Source organism: Tachysurus fulvidraco, chromosome 3 (assembly GCF_022655615.1).
Source record: "Tachysurus fulvidraco isolate hzauxx_2018 chromosome 3, HZAU_PFXX_2.0, whole genome shotgun sequence".
Lineage (NCBI taxonomy): Eukaryota > Metazoa > Chordata > Actinopteri > Siluriformes > Bagridae > Tachysurus > Tachysurus fulvidraco.
Genome location: NC_062520.1, coordinates 1,566,269 through 1,589,848, shown reverse-complemented (window position 1 = coordinate 1,589,848; position 23,580 = coordinate 1,566,269). Strand labels below are relative to the sequence as shown.

At 40.9% G+C, this 23,580-nt stretch overlaps 1 protein-coding gene across 1 annotated transcript; it reads right to left on the bottom strand.

The window, feature by feature from the left end:
* Nucleotides 1-11,144: 11,144 nt before the first annotated feature.
* On the bottom strand, nucleotides 11,145-14,388 carry LOC113649808. Its single transcript, XM_047811640.1, has 3 exons — nucleotides 14,057-14,388; nucleotides 12,169-12,229; nucleotides 11,145-12,081 (listed from the first exon to the last, which is right to left on the bottom strand). Exons 2-3 carry the CDS (start codon nucleotides 12,169-12,171, stop codon nucleotides 11,323-11,325), a joined length of 762 nt encoding a protein of 253 aa, XP_047667596.1. The 5' UTR covers nucleotides 12,172-12,229; nucleotides 14,057-14,388; the 3' UTR covers nucleotides 11,145-11,322.
* Between the last annotated feature and the right edge of the window lie 9,192 nt (nucleotides 14,389-23,580).

The window sequence follows — 23,580 nt, the reverse complement described above, 5'->3', positions numbered from 1 at the left end:
AACAAGAACTAGAAGAGAAAAATAAAGAGATAAAGGCACTGAAGGTGGAACTAGAAGAGAAAGATAACAAGATTGATAGAAAGAGACAGAACCTGGATAACAGGGACCAAGAGCTAGAAGAGCTGGGAGAAGAAATTGAGATGAAACAATAAATGAACTGAGAGAAGAAATAAATGTGAAAGAAGAAGAGATAGACAGAATATGACAAGAATTGGAGAAGAACGTTGAAGGCTTACGTGATATATTCTAATCTAATCTAATGTGTTGCTAAGGGGATGTGGGATGGGGATGTGGTAGCTTAGTGGTTAAGGTGCTGGACTACGAATCAGAAGGTTGTGAGTTTGATTCCCATGTCCACCAAGTTGCCACTGCTGGGTCCTGAGCAAGGCCCTTAACCACTTAATTGCTCAGTTGTATAAAAAAGAGATATAAATGTAAGTCGCTCTGGATAAGGGCATCTGCTAAATGCTGTCACATTCTCACCACTGTCTTCTAAAGCCAACTGGTGTGTTGATCCTGATTGGTTAATATTGGGGTGGGGTCAGTTAAAAGTATATGGCATTAGTTAGCATTGATATTAAAGAACAATCTCCAGGTTGTACCTGATGCTGTTTTTGAATGGGTAAGATTAGCATGAAAGGACCTGACATTGTTCTGTGGTCTAAATTGTCCCTGCTGCTGGAGTAAGGGACATTCCGCTGGAGGAAGGAATTTGAAGCTCTCACCAAATTACACCACCCTGGTCTCAGAGCAGACAGAATATGAACAGATTCCTTGATGACTTTTGGCAGAATGTATAAACTCAAGCAAACAACCACATGTAAAAAGTCTAATTGTTATTTAGAAAATTTTTTGCTATATTAAAAATTTCATGATGTTGGTAATTCAAGCAGGAAGTTAGCCATTCCCCTTAGATCACAGTGACTATTCTTTGGACCTTTGACATTATCTACAATACTCAGGTACTGAGCTCTGATTGTAAGAATACCTGCTGAATGCTTTGACAAACGTGAGTTATCATTACACATGACCTTATGTTTGGCTGAATTGTTAAGCCACACTGCAGTGATGGATGGACTCCCATGAAATACACCAACCTTTCAAGTCTCTTGCTTCAAGTAGAAAATGTAAGTTGGCACATGTACCACCTTGTGTAGCTGTGGATGATTTTAAACAAATCATTTCTTTTTAATAAAAATAAAATCTTACTCATTTGAACCAAACATGTTGAATGGTTTTATTGGTTACAGCATTTTTTTAAGTAGTCAAGAAGCTTTTATTGTCATTTCATCCATATATATATATATATATATATTCATATATATATATATATATATATATATATATATATATATATATATATATATATATATATATATATGTGTGTGACACAGTACACAGTGACATAGAACAACACAGAGATAAGGACTTAGTAAGTTAGTCCTAGATACATAAAGTGTATCTGTACAACCTGGTGTACACAGTGTGAGACACAAGACAAGAATACAGTGCCGGACAAAAGACAGCGCAGGACAAAAGACAATGTAGCAGATAAACACCGCGAGTGGATTTTAGACCAAAAAGCTCTATTTTTGTCTCATCAGACCAGTGTTGTATAAAGTAGTAGAAAGCAATACTTGAGTAAAAGTACAAGTATCGTACTAGAAAAAGACTTTACTAGAAGTGAAAGTCACCTTTTAGAATATTACTCAAGTAAAAGTTTTAAAGTATCTGATATTTACTGTACTTAAGTATCAAAAGTCATTTTCTGATATTTAATGTACTTAAGTATTTGAAGTAAAAGCAAGCAGTTAGAACTTTGATTGTGAACTTTATTGTGGCTTTCTCATAGTAAAGCATAAAGCATATCCAGGGTTCCCATATCTTCTTAATCTCACTCATCAAATCAAAATCACAGTCTTTTCCAGGACTATTCAGGCAAAATTCTCAAGTTCAAAGAACAAACAGCATATCTTTAGAGCTGACATCAAAGAAAAAAAAAACAGAAACAGAAATTTCACTTTTGTATGAACTTCAGGTAAAAATTAAAAATAAATGATAACTTATTTCTACTGGTAGGGAGAACATTTTGGTCATGTGGTATGAGCATTTGTAGGGCTTACTCCCCAGGTCACCATCTCACACACACACACACACACACAGGCCACCTATGTCCAGCAGCTACAAATACGCCAGTCATTAGTTGAAACTGAAAAGGTGTCTGTTCATTTTCAAAAGAAGCTGGTTTTCAAATAATTCAGTCTTACTCTTCTTGGATAATCGTCGGGGTGGTCGTCCTCGATAACGGGAGGTCCTCCAGCAGGAGCTTCCATGGAGGCTTCCTCCTCCTTTGGCAACATTATGCTGAAATACTGTCTGAGGAGACGCTTCACCGTTATCCGTACAGCTTAGACATTCAGAGAGATCATGGGTTTTAAAGTTCCTTTAAGTTTTAGACTTAATCTTAAACTGAAATGAAATTAAAATGATTATTTTTACTTAGCACTGCTTAACTCTGTTGTATACAGTTGTGGATAAGTAATGATTTATAATCACACTTTCCAGGTTAATCATTATGTCACCCAGATGAGTCTGGTTCCTCTCAGTGTTTCTTTCTCATGTCGACTCCAGGAGCTTTTCCTCACCGTCCTCGTCTCTGGCTTGCTTATTACAGACAAATCTAAAGCTATATCTGGATTTCTATCTCCAGATGTGTAAGAATATAAATAACATTAATGTACATTAGGCTGCATGAAACAGGTTGATGACCAAACAGTTGTCTGTAGTAATTCTGATCGATTCAGATGAGATAAGGTATCTCTGTATACTGATGTATTTATTAACAAATCAAAAGCACTTTTATTTGTCGCTCTGGATAACGGCCATATTCTGTAAAAGTAAACATCACAAAGATCAGCAATAACATGTTTGTAAAGTAAACCTGAGCTTATGGAGTTTCACTTGACTAAAAGTGACTTCACTTGACTTCTTACTGTACCCTCAAACACAAACGATCTAGATGTAATGACCAACAGCATAGACGCTATATTCACTAGCACATTAGACACTGTTGCCCCAATCCGATTACAGAAGGTTAGAGATAAAACGCTTGCACTGTGGTATAATAATCATACTCACACCCTCAAGAGAGAAACCCGTAACTAAAAAAAACTAAATTAGAGGTGTTTAGAATTGCATATAAGGACAGTATGTCCAGCTATAGACAGGCTCTAAAAGCTGCCAGGGCTGAGCACCTGAGCAAACTCATAGAAAACAACCAGAACAATCCCAGGTTTTTATTTATCACAGTGGCTAGTTTAACAAAAATACAGAAATCTGAACACACTATTCCATCACAGTTCAGTTGTAAGGATTTTATGAGATTCTTCACTGATAAAATCGAAAGTATCAGGAATAAAATAGGTGACGCTCAACATATGAGAGCAACTGGTGACCCAGTCTCACGACACACAACTACAGTGCTTTGCAAGTACAGGACAGGAAGAGTTAGATAAACTTATTACTACAGCTAAATCAACAACATTTTCACTAGACCCCATCCCAACTAAACTACTGGAAGAAGTGTTACATAAAGCTGGTGAGCCTCTTCTTAATATCATTAACTCCTTGCTATCTTTAGGTTACGTCCCGAAGTCTTTCAAGTTGGCAGTCATTAGGCCACTCATCAAAAAACCTAACTTAGATCCAAATGAACTATCAAATTACAGACCTATCTCACACCTTCTGTTTATGTCTAAAATACTAGAAAAGGTTGTGTCTGTTCAACTGAGCTCCTTCTTACAGGAGAGCAACATCCTTGAAGAGTTTCAGTCAGGTTTCAGGCCCCATCATAGTACAGAAACTGCACTTGTTAAAGTTACAAACGACTTGTTCTTAGCTTCGGACCAAGACTGTATGTCACTATTAGTTCTACTTGACCTTAGTGCTGCATTCGACACTATAGATCACAACATTCTTCTAGATCGCATACAAAATTACACAGGCATTTATGGACAGGCTTTAAGTTGGTTTAGATCCTACCTGTCGGACCGATACCATTTTGTTGAATTAAATGGTGAATCCTCCAGTTTATTACTACTTAATCATGGGCTCCCTCAAGGATCAGTTCTAGGACTTCTGCTTTTCTCGATATACATGCTTCCATTAGGGAACTGTTTCCACTGTTATGCTGATGATACACAGTTATACATCTCATCAAAACCAGATGAAATAGCCGAATTGTCCAAATTAACTCAATGCCTTGGAGAGATAAAAGACTGGATGAGCTGCAACTTTCTGTTGTTAAACTCCGATAAGACAGAAATACTACTTATAGGTCCAAAAACCAGTACACAGAAACTCTGGGTGTTTATTAGACAGTAACTAGTCTTTTAAAAATCATATCGCCCATACCACAAAAACAGCCTTCTTCCACCTTAGAAATATTGCCAAGCTGAGAAACATCCTGTCTGTATCTGATGCTGAGAAGCTAGTTGATGTCTTCATGACCTCTAGACTGGACTATTGTAATGCATTACTAGGTGGTTGTCCTGCATCTTTAATAAATAGGTTACAGTTAGTCCAAAATGCAGCTGCCAGAGTTCTCACTAGGACAAGAAAGTATGACCATATAACCCCAATTTTATCATCTCTACACTGGCTACCTGTTAGGTTTAGAATTGATTACAAACTGCTGCTACTTACGTACAAGGCTCTTAATGGTTTAGCTCCCATGTATCTAACTAGTCTTCTAACACGTTACAATCCTTCACGCTCTCTGAGATCACAAAACTCAGGACTTCTGCTAGTTCCCAGAATATCTAAGTCCACTAAAGGTGGTAGAGCATTTTCTTATTTAGCTCCCAAACTTTATAACAGTCTTCCTGATAGTGTTCGGGGCTCAGACACACTTTCCCAGTTTAAATGTAGATTAAAAACTCATCTCTTTATTCAAGCGTAAACACACACATAATACATCCCATAATAGTATCCACCATTACATTAAACGTGCACATTTTTATGAACAGCAGATATGTTAATCCCTCTCCACTGCTTTTCTCTTTCACACCCATCCCGAGGCACCCAGACATTGTACCAGCTCCGATCATCTTCCATGCGATGAAGATTTTGGACCTCCACTGAGTTGAGGCTGAGTCTATGAGAATCCTGAGACATCTACAGATCTACCAGCTCCAGTTGGAGTCTATGATACCATGAGGAGAACTGAACTCCATGTGATCTCTACACCAATCCAACATTTGTTGACTGTATATTTGTAATCACACCCTCTAGTGTCACCCATATGAAGATGGGTTCCCCTTTGAGTCCGGTTCCTTTCAGGGTTTCTTCCGTACCAATTTAAGGGAGTTTTTCCTTGCCACTGCTGCCTGAGTCACCTCAGACTTGCTCTTTGGGGATAAATACATACATACATACATATCTTGAATTTTTTGCTATATTAATTCTCTATATTTCTCCTTATGTTTACCTTCTGTTCTATGTTTATGTTCTGTAAAGCTGCTTTGAGACAAAGCCATTGTAAAAAGCGCTTTACAGATAAACTTGAATTGAATTGAAACAAAAGGCCTCCTACTGTAACCATCTTCATACTGAAGGAAAAACACAAAAGCACTTTTTCCACAGGATTTAACCGTATTTACCTTCACATATCAACTGAAATGAAATGTGAAGTTAAATTTTTTTTATAGTTGAAACTAAACCTAATTATTGAATGTGAAAAAGTTTGAACATGCTGCAAGAGCAGGCGGTAATTAGTAGCAGTTCTGTTGTATTTGTATGTTACCTGGCTGTTGTATTTAACCCTGTAACACAGGACGTTCATTTAGGTGTTGATATTACTGTGGCTTAGTAATTAACCTCATGACTGTCACAACATTTCAGTTTAAAATGCTATACAGATCTCCTGTTGTAAAAAAGACTGTTGTATGCAATTATTCTCACAATTCCCCTCTTTTATCCATGATAAACTTATAATGGATAAACAACTCATATATGATTATCTATCTTTCTCTAGAAGTCGTGCTAAACGAGTAATCACTGTTACTGCATCCCTGGCCTGGGCCAGACCCTGAGTCACTTCTTAGAATTCTTTGTCATGAGGATGCTCTTGGGCGGGTAACCCTGTCCCAAGGCAGATGATCAAGATGAGGAGGATGACAACCATACTGGTCACTGGTTGTGTGTCCTGTGCTCAATTAGAGGTGGTCGTTCAGTTCTCTGCAGCCTTTTCCGTCACTTTCTGCAGCTTTATGTCCAAAGAACCGGCACAGAAGGGTGCGTGGGATCACTGCTGAGCGTTGTGGAGTTATGATGGAGAAGCCAGGAGATTGAAAACACCTTCTAGAAAACTCATGGAAGGGTTAAAAGGCTGTATCTCTGTAACATAAAGAAAATGGTGCAGTTGGTATTGGAAGATTTTCATGTTTAGCTGCGCTTTTAGTAGGATTATTTTGAGCGCTGGTCAGACATCTAGATAAGACTGAGTCTATTGTACCTTTTAAATGAGCTACACAAAAGAGTTTATTTACATCTTCCCATACCCCTCTTCGGGCACGATGTGTAACACTGTGAAACTTGCGCACGAGAAAGAGAAGGCAGTGAGACGGGAGACAAAGACGGCCATCAGAGCTGTACCAGAGGCCATCAGAGGCGACATACGAATTCTGCTTTTGCCAGTAGGCTGAATCATTAGGTGTAGCATAAGATTGTACAGACAGGAGATCTAATGGTGGTAAAAGCACTAGAAAAATCAGAAAACATGTGTATGTGACAAATAAAATTTTTGGAAGCAGTAAACAATGTGACTCAAGGGCTGGGAGACCTTATATATTAAAAACCCAATCCAAAATGCATGAAATTGCATAATTATTACTGCAGATGGGGCCATTTGACAGCAGCACAATATGGGCTGCGCCTAATTTCTCATGCACAGAGAGGATTCTGGGTCTTGTAAAAAGAACAGAATTAAAGGCTAATATCTCAGCAACCAAGAAATTTAAAATTTCTACCATTCTAGTGAAAACGGCTCATATAGACATCTAGTTTCAGCTTGATCCATGGAGATTCGAGCTGGGGGGCGGCTACATCAGTAGAAGCCTGATTGTTTCCCGAAATTATTCCATTGGTGAAAGCCTTGGGGTAATGTAGGGAAGGAATGTGCTGACATACACTTAAACCATTGGGACCCAGCCCAGTAGAAGCTTGATGGCTTCCTGAAAAATTTCATTTTGGAATTTATAGGGAAGTCATCTGCTGTGTTGCTACCCAGCCAGGGCTATCTGGAGGTGATGCTTTTTGCGTTGCTCTCCAGACCTCTGGTTTAGTTAGAAAAAGGGAAGGAACTACTTTCGACCTCCATGGGTCTACTAGGACAGCATTGGACCCGCTCGCAGATCCTGCTCGAATGTCTCGGGAAACCTTGCGGTGTTAACAAGGGACATTCTGGTCAGGGTAAGGTAAGTGGCCAGCCTCCCTGGGTTCACAAGGACAGCACGCAGGGCAGTGGTCTGGGCCCAACAGACCTTAAATTGGGCCAAGTCTTTTACTGGTGGCTAGCACCAACCACACAACAGTCCATCATGCACCACACTGCACTCATATTATGTTAGCTTCAATATTTACTCATTGCCTTTCAAATTTCTTAGACAATGGCACAGCTAGCACTTTGATAAGACACAAAAATACTCAAGTAATATTAACAATAATAATAATAAAATCACAGTGGTAACAATAATAACCAAAAAACAGGAGAAACTAAATTAAGAAAGGGACAGCTAGCAACATGTTCAAAGTTAAAACATGCTCATTATCTCAAAAACATCAATTCCACACTTGCCCAGCCTAATCACCAAACACATGGTGGGAAGGATGGGTAGGTGAGCAGTAATATGCCCAGTCAGGCATAGGGAGATGACCTGCTCAGTCTAGTGGCTCTCTCCCACTCTGCTCTCCTTCACGTCCACTCTCATCTTTTAGGAGCAAATGATAGACAATAAATAAATAAATAAATAAATAAATAAATAAATAGGTTAATAGGTAAATAGTTCAATAACTCAATTAATACAGAGTAGATACTTAGCTTTAGCTTTAGCAATAGTTAACTTGTGATTGGAACTTCTGATACGGCTGGCCGCCTTAGAAGAGGGTGTATAGTGACTAAAAGCCGAAACATCCGATGAATCTGAGGTGCACTACTGATGATGTGTCATGAAATTCATAAAAAGACCATTTAATTTCACAAAATAGGCCAATAATCAATTTAAATACTAAAAAACTAATAAATAAATGAATGAATAAATAAATAAATAAATAAATAAATAAACAAACAAACAAATAAATAAATAAATAAATAAATAAATTACACATATTTTAATAATAATAACATTGGTGTCCTGCTCAGCCCAGTGGCTCACTTCCTCTGCATTCAGCATCAAAGGCCCAGTTGGGAACACAAAAAAGAAACAGTTCTGACAGAGCAATAGCAGTGCAATAACATGCGCTGGCCAGTCCCCTATCCTTGGCATCCTATCTAACCATGCAGGCTTCGGTTTGTGACGGGGGATGTCATTGTACTTTTCAAAAACCTAACCTTAACCCAATATGCTATCACAACCCTACCTTGGGATCACTCCCAAAACCCTAACCTCACCCCCGCAGAAAAGCGAGCCATAAAAGAACTCCAACAGAACAACAACATTGTGCTCAAACCAGAAGACAAGGGCAGTGCGGTAGTAATAATGGACAGGATAGCATACGTTAGGGAGGCATACCGCCAATTAAATCAGTCGCAGTATTACAAAAGACTCAACGAATCTTTGGCCTCCAAAACAGGGCCAAAGGTCTTAAAAATCCTACATACACTCAAGGAAGAGGGCTACATAAATAGAAAGCAGTTGACCTACACTGTAAAAAAAAATGTTGCAAAAACGTATAAAAGTGAGTCAACCTGATGCATTAACAATTTTGAGTTGTTTCAATGTATTTTAAATAATTACTCATACCAATGGTACTGTGTTCAGCCAACTAACACTTGCTTGTTTTCGCAATTCTGGTTTTCTTATTTTCCTAATAACTATATTTATGTCACAGCAATTGCTGTTGTTCAGATAATTTGCTTTTTATGTTTTGTGGATGACAAGTGCTCAATTGGCAAAATTATGATATATGTTCATCCAACTAACACTTGCTTGTTTGTGCAATTTTGATTGTCCTATTTTCCTAATAACTATATTTATTTCACAGCAATTGCTGTTGTTCAGTTAATTTGCTTTTTTATGTTTTGTGGATGACAAATGTTCAATTGGCAAAATAAAGACAAGTCATAAAACATTTACTTATTTATTTCAATTAGAAAAAAAAAACCTTTAAACAAACATTTAAAACACTTGTACAATTATTTAAAGGAATAGTTCACCCAAAAATGAAAATTCTGTCATCATTTTCTTACTCCCATGTTGTCACAAACCTGTATAAATGTCTTTGTTCTGAGGAACAAGAAGATATTTTGAGGAATGGTTGTAACCAAACAGATCATGAGCCCCATTCACTTCTATAGTATTCTTTTTTCCTACTATGGAATTGAATGGGGCTTATGAACAGTTTGGTTACAAACATTCCTCAAAGTATCTTCTTGTTCCTCAGAACAAAGACATTTATATGGGTTTGTAACAAAAGACTGACAAAATGTCACAGAATTTTCATTTTTGGGTGAACTATCCGTTTAAAATGTCAATTTTTATACAACTGTTAAACAACTGTGTATAAGAAACAGACATTTTAACTGCAACAACAAACCAGACCTGGTATGCAAGCTATACTTCAAAATTACAATTATAAAAACACTTTAAGAACAGTTTGACATCTGTTAACAAGACAAATAGATGCCAACTAAAAGAATCCACAGACCTTGCATCAAAGCTGCACTTTAGGTCTTGTAACAAATGAACACCAAAAAGGTGTCCCAAAACACTGGTCTGATTTTCTTTACAACAGTTTGTTCTTGAGAGAAAGCACACGTTTGGTGCATCCAGATCCCAGCTCCATGAAGACATTCTGAATGGTGTCAAAAGTGTACTTAAGATTTTGAGGATAGGACATGTTTAATGCATACAGAAGTCCAAAAAGGTATGCAACAGCAGTAGAAATATCTAGTTTCAAAACGACGACCTGCTCCAACACAACAGCAATATTTACAACCTCGGGTGATGTCGCTTGTGATCTTCCAAAACACACAGAATGGCGATAGACACTCCTTTTGCCCCATCTTCAGTGTTCTGTTACACAAACAATAATGTATTAGAACATAGACATTTTGTAGTTGCATTCTATAAATAAATGATTGTAAAAGTCAATAGTCATTAAACAGTCAACACTTGCATACTGACAAACATAAGACTAGAAAAAGTAAATATTCACATTTTTTCAAAAAACCTAATGAGCAAAAATAAACAAATCTCAAAACTTTTAGCCTTTTAAAGTATTTACTACATACTTTGCATGTCTTGAACAGCTTGTTTGGGTCCTCTCAAAGAAACAAAGGCAGGCCTTTCAAAGCAGTAGTCCTTCTGTGGTTAATAACATCCGTCACCTTAAAAACATACAGAGGTAACAACCAATTAGCCAAGTAAGAACACCGTTCATATCAGCCAACCTAATGTGAATAAACCTCCACACATTTAAGTTATGAAACTTAACTTGCCCTTTCATCAAGTCTTTCTAGGAGCTGTTCCATGTTCTCTCCAAATGCAGCTTTTCTAGCTCTGTATACTTTGAAGAGCTTAGGTGTAAATCTTGGACTTGGAGAACAAATTGTTGATGGCACATGGACATTTTTGCCGATGTCTTTCATTCAGTTCTGGGGAAAAGAATTGTGAAACTAACTGGAGTCAATGGGACAGAAAGAAGCCTCCTGGTTTTCATTAAAAATATCTAAAAATGTGTTCTAAAGACAATCGAGTCCCTTGGTGTTTTAGAACGACACAGAGGAAAGTGACTTATTATAAAAAAAAATCATCATACCAAAAACATCATACATTTTCTAACAACAAATTTAGGATAAGCATACAATACAAAGTCATTCAAATTAGACATTTTAACAAAGAATAACCTGACATCATTACCCGCTCCTGGAGAAAAAGTGCAGGCCACCTCTGCTGCACGTCTACAACCATTGGTTGATCTTCTACCACTTCTTTTCTCCTCAGTGAAAAAGTTAATTCCATTTTTTCACTTATGACCACCATGTTGCTTCTTGCCTTTTTTGTTTCATCGATCAATAAAAGCCTTTGTTCTTCAAGTGAATCATCAGTGTGGTTGCATGGATGTTCCGGGACAAAATTCACTTCTCCACGCTTTGTTTTTCATGGTGAAACCATGTCCATGTTCAACATCCTTACGCTTCTTGTTCACACTAACTTCATTGCAGCCTGCCGCTCTCAATTTTGAACGGTAATTGTTTAGCTTGTTCTTTAGGCTGATCAACCATCCTTCATAGCCCTTACCTTTGCCAGGCTCCTTAAGGCATGGATACTTGGAAATTAGTGTGGATGCAATGGACTCAGTTTCTTGATTGTTGGGATATGCCTTTATGTCAAAAACAGCCTGAACTATTTTATCAAGAATCTCCATCTTTATGTCTCTTGTCACATCAATGCTGATCTGTGTTTCTGAATATGTCTCATTCCCTCGGCGTAGTTTTAGGAATGGCCATTCTGAGGCTGTGCGCAAATACCTTTGTACAGAGGCTGTGGCGCTGGTCAAGGATCCATCAGAGTCGTCAACACTGGCAGTATCAAGAGATGACACAGAAAGGCTGGTTTCAGACAATGATGAATTACACCACTGAATATGCAAGACTGCTTTGTCACTGGGCAGTTCCGAGATGTCAGTCAGGCTGCAAAGAGCATTCCCAAAATCAGGGTCCTCAAATTGCAAGACGAACTGTCCTTGTAACTGCAGTTTCTCCTTCAGAATAGAAATAAGGGACTCCACAGACTGTGGCACTTCAAAAAGCTGGAGTTGCCGGGCATCAGTTGAAGAAATGACAACTCTTAGTAGTAAAGCCTGTAAACCGAGAGGTAGAACGAGAAAGTTAACTAAAAATGACCAATTTTCCAATTAAAAAACAAAAACAAAAAACTTTACACATACCATCAGGCAAGTTCAATGGGGCAGGTATGTCCTCAGGGTCACAAGCACTCGGTCTCTAAGCCTGTATGGAATCAATGGGTAATGATCATTTAAGTCATCAAGATCAAGGACAACCATGTCAGCATAGTTGCTTTCCACAAGTTCATAAGATCTCAAGTGTTCAATATACCAGGCAGAAAGTCTTTTAGATACAAAGGAGACTTTGGAAGGACAGAGCAACATGCTCTCGATCTTGAAGAACTCAGGCTGTCCATTACATTGTCCAGCAGATATAATCATGTCCTTAGCATATTGAGTTCCATACAGACAAACATTTTTGGACAGTGACACAGTGTACATATGAGGAAACTTTCTTTGTGTAGCACATTTCAGTTTTGCATCTAACAGTGATATTTTAACCACATTCACTTTTTCAACATATAACTCTGATTTCAACAGGCTTTGAGCATTCAAATGATAGGCAATCATTTGCTGATGTTTAACAGAAAGAGAAAGCAGCAAATTTTTCACATTATGGATATCACGTGCAACTTTCTTAAAGAATGAGTGCTTGGACTCATATCGCATATCAACAGTCCTCAGAGGGAAATCACTAGCCTTAACAGTTGCTATTTGATCACAACTTATCAAACAGAACCGACAGAACTTATCTACATTAAAGTTTTCCTGGTAGCCTGCAAGACTGTTGGCTCCGAGATTATCTGCACATACACAGAAAACAGTTGGCTTCACATAATGCCCCAAAGCCTCCAAAAACATACCATCTTGCTCCAAAGCTTTCAAATCTTTTATCAAAGGTTCCAGTAATTTGTCATAGCCAAATTTCTTGACATCAACACTCCTTCCTAAAACAGCTAACTGAATTGATGATAAAGTAGATCTCCACTTTGCAGGTAAATTTAGGATCACCCAGTACACAGCAGTAATTTTATGAATTTTTCTTGACGTGCCTAATGGGTTGCAAACTTCAAACTCATCTATATAAAAGGCCAAACTCAGAACAACCTCTTCTACTGCAACAAACACACTCTCCCACACTTCCCATCTTGAAATGAATTGTACTGTCCAGCTAAATGTTCATTTGTAAATTCAACTTTACCTAAAAAACAAGGTAAACTTAGCAGGGTTTCAAGTACCTGAATGACTGGCACATAAACAAAGGATTCTTTAAGGGTATGTTCATAAAGATATTCTGTAGGTTCTACTAAAGGAAAGTGCTGTTTGAAATACAGAGTTCTTCTGTAGTCAGTAGACAAAATACCCTTTGCAGATATTGCTGTTAAAAGTGGATTTGTCAAACACACCGATTCTGCAATTTCTTTGACAATGTTACTTTCAACATTAACGTTGTGCTTTGTGAGAATTGCTTCTACACTATGACGGGCCTGAGATTTGGAGAACAATAAAATACTTTTAACTTCCTCAATTATTTTTTGAGTAGCATCTTTTGAAACATGGAACACAGTCTGCATACACAAAAAAAGAGATGCAATTTTGTGTTCAAGTGTTTGACTATTTACATCTTCATCAGACTGTATTCTATCATCTTCTATAATTTCGACTTCTGAAGAGACCTGTGAAATAGATGGCACTTCAGTACTCTCTAATACTGCCTGTATTGCAGCTCGAAAGTCTTTTAGTGTATGCTTTCTGTGATTTCTGCTTCTATGAGAGATGAACGTTGACCGATTGTTTGTTTTAAATCCACATCCTTTAAAGGGACAATTAATCGTTTCTCTGCGTTTAAGATGATTTCCCAGGTGAATGAAGAAAGGTTTCTCACTGCAAATCTCTCGGAATTCACACAGTTCACAACTTATTGTTGAAAGTTCTTGACTGACTCTGTGGCGGTTTTGGTGTGATTTAGATAAGTGGGATTTTAAAGCACCTGCTGTCCTGAAGACACAAACACACCCTGTATGAATACAAGGCCAGCTGGAATTGCTTGGGTGATGCAGCCGATAGTGTTTAAGAAGGACGTCTTCACTTGAACTGCTGAATTTGCAGTTTTTACACTGCATATCCTGGAAAACAGAAAAATGAATGTGTTACCATATTTCAAAAAATATTTTAAATAAATTTGAAAATGCATTGCACTCAAAATAGTAATATTCTTCAGCATTTGTTAACTGATGTCAAACTGTTTAAAATCATGAAAATCATCAAATCATATGATAATGATGTGCAGATAAATCTCCTTGATGTCAGTACTGACATTTAAGTGAGTATAGGGAATAACACTTTGTAGTCTGTTCACCATGGAACCATAGCATGCTTCAGAAAAAAACACATGTACAGAACATTACAGTTTGGTGAAATGTTTATAGGTTTTTTTTAATTATTCACATGTACATACAACAAACAAGATAGTTTACAAGTTTAAGTATGAAGCTGGAGGCACAAATCCAACTTCTTTTTGCTTGTAATCTCGTCTATTGTGTAGTCAGTTAACTTACAATACCTTCCAAATGGTGCTTCGGTCACACACAAACCCACGTATCTGACAAAGACCAATAGTTGAATTTTATCTTGAAGAGGGGGAGATGGACGTGGGTTTCGTGTGACGTTGACAAGGACACTGGTATACAGCGCTGCGCAGACTGAACGGCGTATGACGCGCAGTACACAGCGAGAGAGCGCAGTACACAGCGTAACTTAGTCAAAAGTCAAACACATCTGTGTCTCGATTACAACTAACGTTACCTGGGCACAGACTGGATTACATTCTTATATAAAGAATATATTTAACACTTCGTTTTAATGAGAATGTTTAAAATATCTTAACATAATGTTAATACTGAGTGCAACCACGTCCCCTTAAACATCACAATAGCCCCACATTGAAACTTAACCTGGACTAACAATAGCCTAACAAAAAGCCTTCAATATTAACTTTGGCCATTTTTTGCGGAAACCATCTTCTAATTACGTATGTGTAACTTACACTAATATAATCGCGTAAGTTTAATATATAATTTGCGTCGAGGTCCTGATCGGATTGCTTTAATGGCTTGATTCAGAATCATGGTTCACAACATATTTACATCTAATTTTAAATTTCAAAGATAAAGATTAATATACGAAAAACATGCCTTCATGAAAATTATACATTTACCCACTCCGCAAACTAATTTGCATCACTAATAGCATACGTTGTTTGGAAAAAAAATTCAAAATCATGTCCACTTTTTACTTCAAGTGCTTAAAATTAATAATAATTAATAATAATAATTACTCACCTGACACCTGTTCCTCCCCGCTCCAAGTCCAAGTCAATGGCAGTCAGAAAACGTGGCGATGCTGATAATGAGAAAGGAAACCCCGTAGATCCATGCGCGCGCAATTCAATTAAAAAATATTTGTACATGCAACTTTGTTAAGGATGTTGCTATAAAATTTTGTGAAATATTGTTGAACTAACATGTATTTGTATATAGACTCGCATTATTCACAATTCCTATTATCTGCAACTAAAAAAAACCTGTTTGCTGAACAAAGGGTCATTTTATTTTTTACAGTGTATACTTGAGAGGGCCGGATAACTCACACACTAGGCGTTTCTACCTTCTATTTAAAATTCACAAAGACCCCAAATCATGGAGTGCCGTATCTGGAATGCCGCCAGGACGACCAATTGTCTCTGACTGTGGCAGTAACACCTACGCCACAGCGGAGTTCATTGAGCACTTTCTCAACCCTATTAGTAACTGACACCCTAGTTATATTAGGGACACATATGATTTTATTAATAAAATCAAAAACCCGGTTCTATCTGTTGATTGCTTCCTGTTTACTCTTGATATTGATAGCCTCTATACCAATATAAACACATCTGCTGGGGTAGAGGCGGTCATGGAGTGGTTTAAAAGATACCCAGATAAAATAAGATCAAACAAACGTTGTAGACCTCTTGAAGATCATTTTGATGGAGAATGACTGAGTTCGACTCAGCGCATTTTCTACAGGTCAAGGGAACGGCCATGGGAAACCGATTTGCCCATTCCTACGCCAATATCTTTATGGCGAAATGGGAGGAAGAAGCACTGTCGGCCTGGCCCATTAAACTGTTGCACTACTTCCGGTTCCTCAATGACATTTGGGGTGTCTGGCAGGAATCTGAAAAAGAATTCAAGGAGTTCGTTGACCATCTTAACCACTTTCAATGAATGAAAAATCAAATACTCACTAAAAAATTCAGCAGTCAATTTTTTGGATACGGTTACCTACAAAGGGGATGACTTCAAAAACACACACAAGCTACAAACTAGAGTTTACTTTGAGGAAACAGATACCCATGCACCCCTACACAAAAGCAGTTTCTATCCAAGCCACACCTTCAAGTGGGTCCTCAAATCACCTCTTCTGAGGTACCACAGAATCTGTTCCAATCCAAATGATTTTTGGGAGGCAACCAAGACCCTCTTTGGAACTCTGAGGAAATGAGGATATTCCCGTTCCCTTTTAAGAAATTGCCTGAAAAGATTTCTCAGTGGGAAGATAGGAGAAGGTGTAGTCCAAGCAGAAAATCTGGAAATCATCCCTTTTGTGTCTATATACTCAAACTGTACTGTCATCCTAAACAGGAGAATTAAAGAAAACTTCAAAAAGTTCACAACATAGGAAACGGGACTGGACAAGCACAAAATAATCTCAGCATACAAGAAAAACAACAATTTGAAGGACTTACTGGTAAAGAGCCAGTTAACAGTCCAGCAAGACTGGAAAACAAAAAAATTTAACCTACCGGAATTCCAGCCCAAACAGTTTATCACCAGTCCAATATCAAAACAAATTTACAAAATCGGTCCACCCTTAACACAACATACCTCCAACTGCATTTATTTAATATATTGTAAAAAATGCAATAAACAATATGTTGGGGAAAAGGGCAGCACCCTGTCTATTACAATGACCCAACACAGATACAACATGAACAAAGAACGAATACAAAAACTATAGTCAAATACTTTACATTCCATGACCTGGAAGCTCTGAGAACTATGGTCCTCCAACACAACAGGGCCTGGACCGGGAATACCCGAAGACGGGCAGAAGAGCAGAGGATCATAAATCTGAGCTCAATGCATCCTTGGGGTCTCAATGAGAAATGAGACACAAGGACCACAGATGGACCTTAGGCAGGCCTGTGCCAAACATTGGTCTTACCTGGTTGAGACCACGGCCTGGGGAACCCTAGCCCTAAACCCTTACCTTAACCCCTAACCCTAACCCCCAAATCTAACCCTAATCCTAACACCAACCCTAAATCCTAACCCTAATCTTAACCCCTAACCCCAACCCTAAATCCTAACCCTCTTTTAGGAGTAAATGATAGACAATAAATAAATAAATAAATAAATAAATAAATAAATAAAATAGGTTAATAGGTAAATAGTTCGATAACTCCAACAATATGGAGTAGATACTTAGCTTTAGAAATAGTTAACTTCTGATTGGACATGGGACACAAGCTGAGGTTTGATGGACCTGTGGCTGGCCGCCTCAGAGGAGAGTGTACAGTGACCAAAGGCCGAAACATCCGATGAATCTGAGGTGCACTGCTGATGATGTGTCATCAAATGTTTGTTTAATAACCTTAAACCCTTTAAATAGGGTCAGAGCCGATCCTGATCTCCCTGGGGCCCAAAGCAATATTCTGCTAAGGGGCCCTCCTACCTGACCCGTGAGCCATGTAAACCATTTGCCACACATTCACACTTGACACCCCACTGTTCCCACTACAAACCTCCCTCCTTTTAAAAAGGTTTGCTTCATCTCTGTCAAAGAGTAAAACAATACAGAATTAAATAAGGTATAAACGAATCTTTATTGAATGGAATATTTAAAATAGAATTTTGAGTTGAATATTAGCAAGTGAATTTAAATGTAATATCAAAAATATGGTTACTACTAGAAATCACACTCTTAATATTTACATTTTATGTATTGAAAACTGAATTCTTGATATCAAAAATCCATATTATTTGAACGAATGAATGAATGAATGAATGAATGAATGAATGAATGAGGAAAATGACTGGGAAAAAAGAGTAGAAGGGGTGAACTCTGTGGAACAGAAAGTGGTTAAGATTATAAAGGATGAAGTCAGGAAGGCTTTGAAGAGGATGAAAATTGGAAAGACAGTTGGTCCTGACGACATCCCGGTAGAGGTCTGGAAGGTTCTAGGACAGGCAGCAGTGGACTTTTTAACTAGTTTGTTCAACAGGGTTTTAGATAGTGAGAGGATGCCTGAGGAATGGAGAAGGAGTGTGTTAGTGCCGATCTTTAAGAATAAGGGTGACGTACAGAGTTGCAGCAACTATAGGGGGATAAAGTTGATGAGCCATACAATGAAGTGTGGGAAAGAGTAGTGGAAGCTAGGTTAAGGAAGGTAGTGGAAATTTTTGAGCAGCAATTTCGTTCAATTGTTGCTCTGAGAATGTTGATGGAGACGTATAGGGATGGTCAGAGGGAGTTTCACTGTGTGTTTGTAGACTTGGAGAAAGTGTATGACAGGGTGCAAAGAAAAGAGCTGTGGTACTGTATGAGGAAGTCAGGAGTAGCAGAGAAGTATGTTAGAGTGGTGCAGGACATGTATGAGAGGAGCAGGACAGTGGTGAGGTGTGCCGTAGGTCAGACAGAGGAGTTCAAAGTGGAGGTGGGACTGCATCAGGGATCAGCTCTGAGCCCCTTCCTGTTTGCTAGTGATGACTAGTGATGGACCAGTTGTCAGAGGAGGTCAGACAGTAGTCTCCTTGGACGATGATGTTTGCAGATGACATTGTGATCTGTAGTGAGAGCAGGGAGCAGGTGGAGGAAAACCTGGAGAGGTGGAGGTTTGCACTGGAGAGAAGAGGAATGAAAGTCAGTCGTAGTAAGACTGAGTACGTGTGTGTGAATGAAAGGGAGGGAAGTGGAACAGTAAGGTTACAGGGTGAAGAAGGTACAGGAGTTTAGGCACTTGGGGTCAACAGTCCAGAGTAATGGAGAGAGTGGGAAAGAAGTAAAGAAGCAAGTGCAGGCAGGTTGGAGTGGGTGGAGAAAGGTGTCAGGAGTTCTATGTGATAGGAAAATATCAGCAAGATTCAGCGGGAAGGTGTACAGGACAGTGGTGAGTCCGGCCATGCTGTATGGTTTAGAGACAGTGTCACTGAAGAAGAGACAGGAGTCAGAGCTAGAGGTAGCCGAACTGAAGATGCTGAGGTTCTCTTTGGGAGTGACAAGATTGGACAGGATTAGGAACGAGTACATCAGAGGGACCGCTCATGTTGGACGTTTTGGAGACAAAGTTAGGGAAGCCAGATTAAGATGGTTTGGACATGTTCAGAGGAGGGAGAGTGAGTATATTGGTAGGATAATGTTGGATACGGAGCTGCCAGGTAGGAGGCAAAGAGGAAGGCCAAAGAGGAGGTATATGGACGTAATTAATGAGGATTTGAAGCTAGTGGGTGTATGTGTTGAGGATGCAGAAGATAGGGATAGGTGGAGAGAGATGATTCGCTGTGGAAACCCCTGAAGGGTAAAGGGTATAAAAGCTAAAATGGCTTGCCATACTGTATGACTGTGTTCTATGAGAGCAAGAGATGAGCATGAGAGCAATACTTGATCCCTGATGGTTATTATTTACTGAGGGATGTGCATTCATATTGACCTGGCAATATGCCCATTCCAAAGTAAATCCATTGGTTTCCATATTGCATTAACGTTGTTGTAATCTCATTGAGAGACTATAAACATTGACATTTAGGAGTGCTAGCACGCCACTTTTTGTACTGGTCCCCACACAGATGTTGCTGCTGGAAAGTGGGCGTGTCATTTCATGCACGATTGCACGCGCATATGAAAGCATGTTTACGCGTGGCAGAGTTATCGAGCTGCCGTTTATAAACACCGTTGCCCATGACCGTTTATTCACGTGAATGTTCACGCAATAAATTGTTGTGCCAAGAGATGCACTGGCAGCACTGCACAGCTAATGTAGCTAGTCAGATAGAGACTAGAGACAGAATCGCATCAACTTAACTTTACTGTTATTTGCTCTTGCTGACATCAAACTTAAAGAGAACACAAGTTTACCTGATTGCTGTTTTCGCATTTCACTCTCATTTTGTTTCTTTTTTCTCTTTTCATGGCCAGATGGATAGCTCCAATTCATATTGTCATCTACACAGTAAACATTAACAATTAACAAACTATTTCTGTAAAATGAGGCAGGGGGAGGTGGGGCCTTGCGTAATTTGTGGGGCCCTACGCAACTTGCGTAGTGTGTGTATAGGACCGATCAGCTCTGAATAGGGTCATTCTTAAATGAATTCTTTTTAAAAAAACACCCTACCCCACTCCTAATTCTAACCCTACAACCCTAACCCACTCCTAATTCTAACCCTAAAACCCTAACCCAATCCTAACCCTAACCCACTCCTAATTCTAACCCTAACTGCTAATCCCAACCACAACCCTAATCAGCATGTGCCTCATGCATATAGAACGCTCAACCGTTGATGGCTTCCTTCTCAGAAGCAGTCCAAGTTGAATACTTGGGGCTGTGAACAGAAAAGACAATATGGATTAAGTCTTTTTTTATTGTTATTTTTATTATAGTGATCGTGCACAATAACATATGTGCATAAGCAGTGTAATGATGAGTCGTAAGACTGAGGATCCATTTGCAGCTTTAATAGATAATCTCGGAAACAACAGGCAGAGTTCAGTACCGGTAAACACGACAGTGTAGGTAAGGCAAAAACGTCAGAACAACAGGCAAAAGGTCAGGGCAGGCAGAAATCAGTCGTGAGGCAAAATGCAGAAACAGATCAAAAACCAGAAACAGGAATAATCAGACAACGCTCAGAATGATAGCCGTAGCAAATCAAGACTTCGCAATGGGATCAAGTTCGTTTGCTTATTTAAGTGCGCCAGCTGATAGAGAACAGCTGGTGCACTGATTAGGCTGAGCGGGGTGTAGTGGGAAGTGTAGTCCGGGAGCGCTTAGTACTCCGGAGACGATTCTCTCCGTTGTGGGTGCGGAGGTGAGGCAGGTGTGCTGATCATGACAGAGCCCCCCCCCTGCGAGCGGCTCCTGACGCGAGGACGTGTGCGACGTCGAGGTCTACCACGAGACCGGGGAGCGGGCCTGTCTGGGTGGCGTAGGTGGAAGTCAGTGGTGAGTGAAGGGTCCAGGATGTCCCCTGCCTTGACCCAGGAGCGTTCTTCCGGGCCGTACCCCACCCAGTCGGCTAGGTATTCCAGGCGGCCCCGTCGGCGCCTGGAGTCCAGCAATTCGTGGACCTGGTATGCCTCTCCCTCGTCGACCAAGAGGGGTGCTGGTGGTTCGGCGGAGGTTTCTGGGTCTCTCGGTGGTCTCTCCGCGGGTTTCAGCAGTGAGGCGTGAAAGGTGGGAGATACGCGGTATGACGGGGGTAGTGCCAGGCGGTAGGAGACTGGATTAATCCGTCTGATGATTCGGAATGGGCCCACAAACCGTGGGCTGAGCTTACGACAGGGCAGACGGAGGCGGAGGTCGCGGGTGGACAGCCAGACCCACTGTCCGGGCTGGTAGTCGGGGTGCTCACGGCGGCGTCTGTCGGCCTGTGTCTTTTGCCTGCGAATGGCTCGCCGTAGCTGCCGGTGCGCCGCGCTCCACGTGTCCCCGCTGCGACGAAACCACTCGTCAACGGCCGGTAAGTCCGAGGGTGTGTCGGACCAGGGGAACAAAGGAGGTTGAAATCCCAGGACGCACTGGAATGGGGTTAGACCTGTGGCGGGTTTGAGGAGAGAATTCTGAGCATACTCAGCCCACATCAAGTATGTGCTCCAGTCGGTCTGGTTATCGTGGCAGTAGGAGCGTAGGAACCGGACGAGATCTTGGTTCAACCGTTCCGTCTGTCCGTTGGCTTGCGGGTGGTACCCCGAGGTGAGGCAGATGTTCACGTTGAGCTGTTTGAAGAATGCCGCCCAGACTCGTGAGGTGAACTGGGGACCGCGGTCGGACACGATATCCTCAGGCAGGCCATAGTACCGGAAGACAAAGTTGCACAATGCCTCCGCGGTCTCGAAGGCTGTGGGAAGTTTCGGCATGGGGATCAGACGGCAGGCCTTGGAGAATCGGTCGATCACGGTGAGGATAACCGTGTGGTTGTTGGAACGGGGAAGGTCGGTGACAAAGTCAATTGCAATGTGGGACCAGGGGCGTTGAGGCGTGGGCAGAGGAAGCAGTAAGCCCACGGGGAGCTGATGAGAGGGCTTAGAGGTATTGCAGATTGTACAGGCTCGGACGAATTCACGCACGTCTGTGGCTAGAGTCGGCCACCAAAACTGGTTCTGAGCCAGGTGTAGGGTGCCTGTGACGCCGGGGTGGCCGGCGCTGGGGTTGGAGTGTAGGAGCTCCAGGAGGTTCGTGCGCCAGTTCTCGGGCACATAGGTCCGGGATGGAGGGCAATTGGCAGGTGGTGGTGTGTGGGCGTTGGCCTGGGTTATTTCCGTCATGATGTCCCACTGGATGGGCGCGAGGATGTGGGCTTCGGAGATGATGGGTTCAGGGCTTGTGTCCGGGCCGGGTTCACGGAACATGCGGGACAGGGCATCGGCCTTGATATTCTTGGTCCCCGGCCTGTAGGTCACCGTGAATCTGAACCTCGTGAAGAACATGGCCAACCTCGATTGACGAGGATTCAGGCGTTTGGCGGCGCGAAGGTATTCCAAGTTTCGGTGGTCGGTGAGCACGGTGAACGGGTGTACCGCGCCCTCTAGCCAGTGCCGCCACTCCTCGAATGCTACCTTCATGGCTAGCAGCTCTCGGTCCCCCACGTCGTAGTTGCGTTCCGTCGGAGATAGCTTGCGAGAGAAGTATGCACACGGAAACATCTTGTTGGCCGGGCCCTGGTGTTGAGACAGTATGGCTCCCACCCCCGTATTAGAGGCGTCCACCTCTACTATGAACGGCTGGTCTGGATCCGGGTGGTGGAGAATGGGAGCTGAGGTGAAGCTCGCTTTCAAGCGCCGGAATGCCGTTATAGCTTCAAGGGACCAGGTAAGCCGAGTGGATGCTTTTTTGGTCATCGAGGTGAGCGGGGCCGCAATCGTGCTGAAACCACGGATGAAGCGGCGATAGAAATTAGCGAACCCCAGGAAGCGCTGTAACTCCTTCAGGCTCTGTGGTCGGGGCCACTGTAGTACTGCGCGCACCTTGGAGTCGTCCATGGCGACCCCCTCGGCTGAGATGATGTAGCCTAGGAAGGTCATGGAGGTCTGGTGGAATTCGCATTTTTCGGCCTTGGCGTACAGACGGTGTTGGATGAGACGTTTAAGGACTGCCCGCACGTGCTGGGTGTGTTCCTCCATGGTCTCTGAATATATAAGGATGTCATCGATGTATACGACCACCCAGCGGTCCAGCATGTCGCGGAACACGTC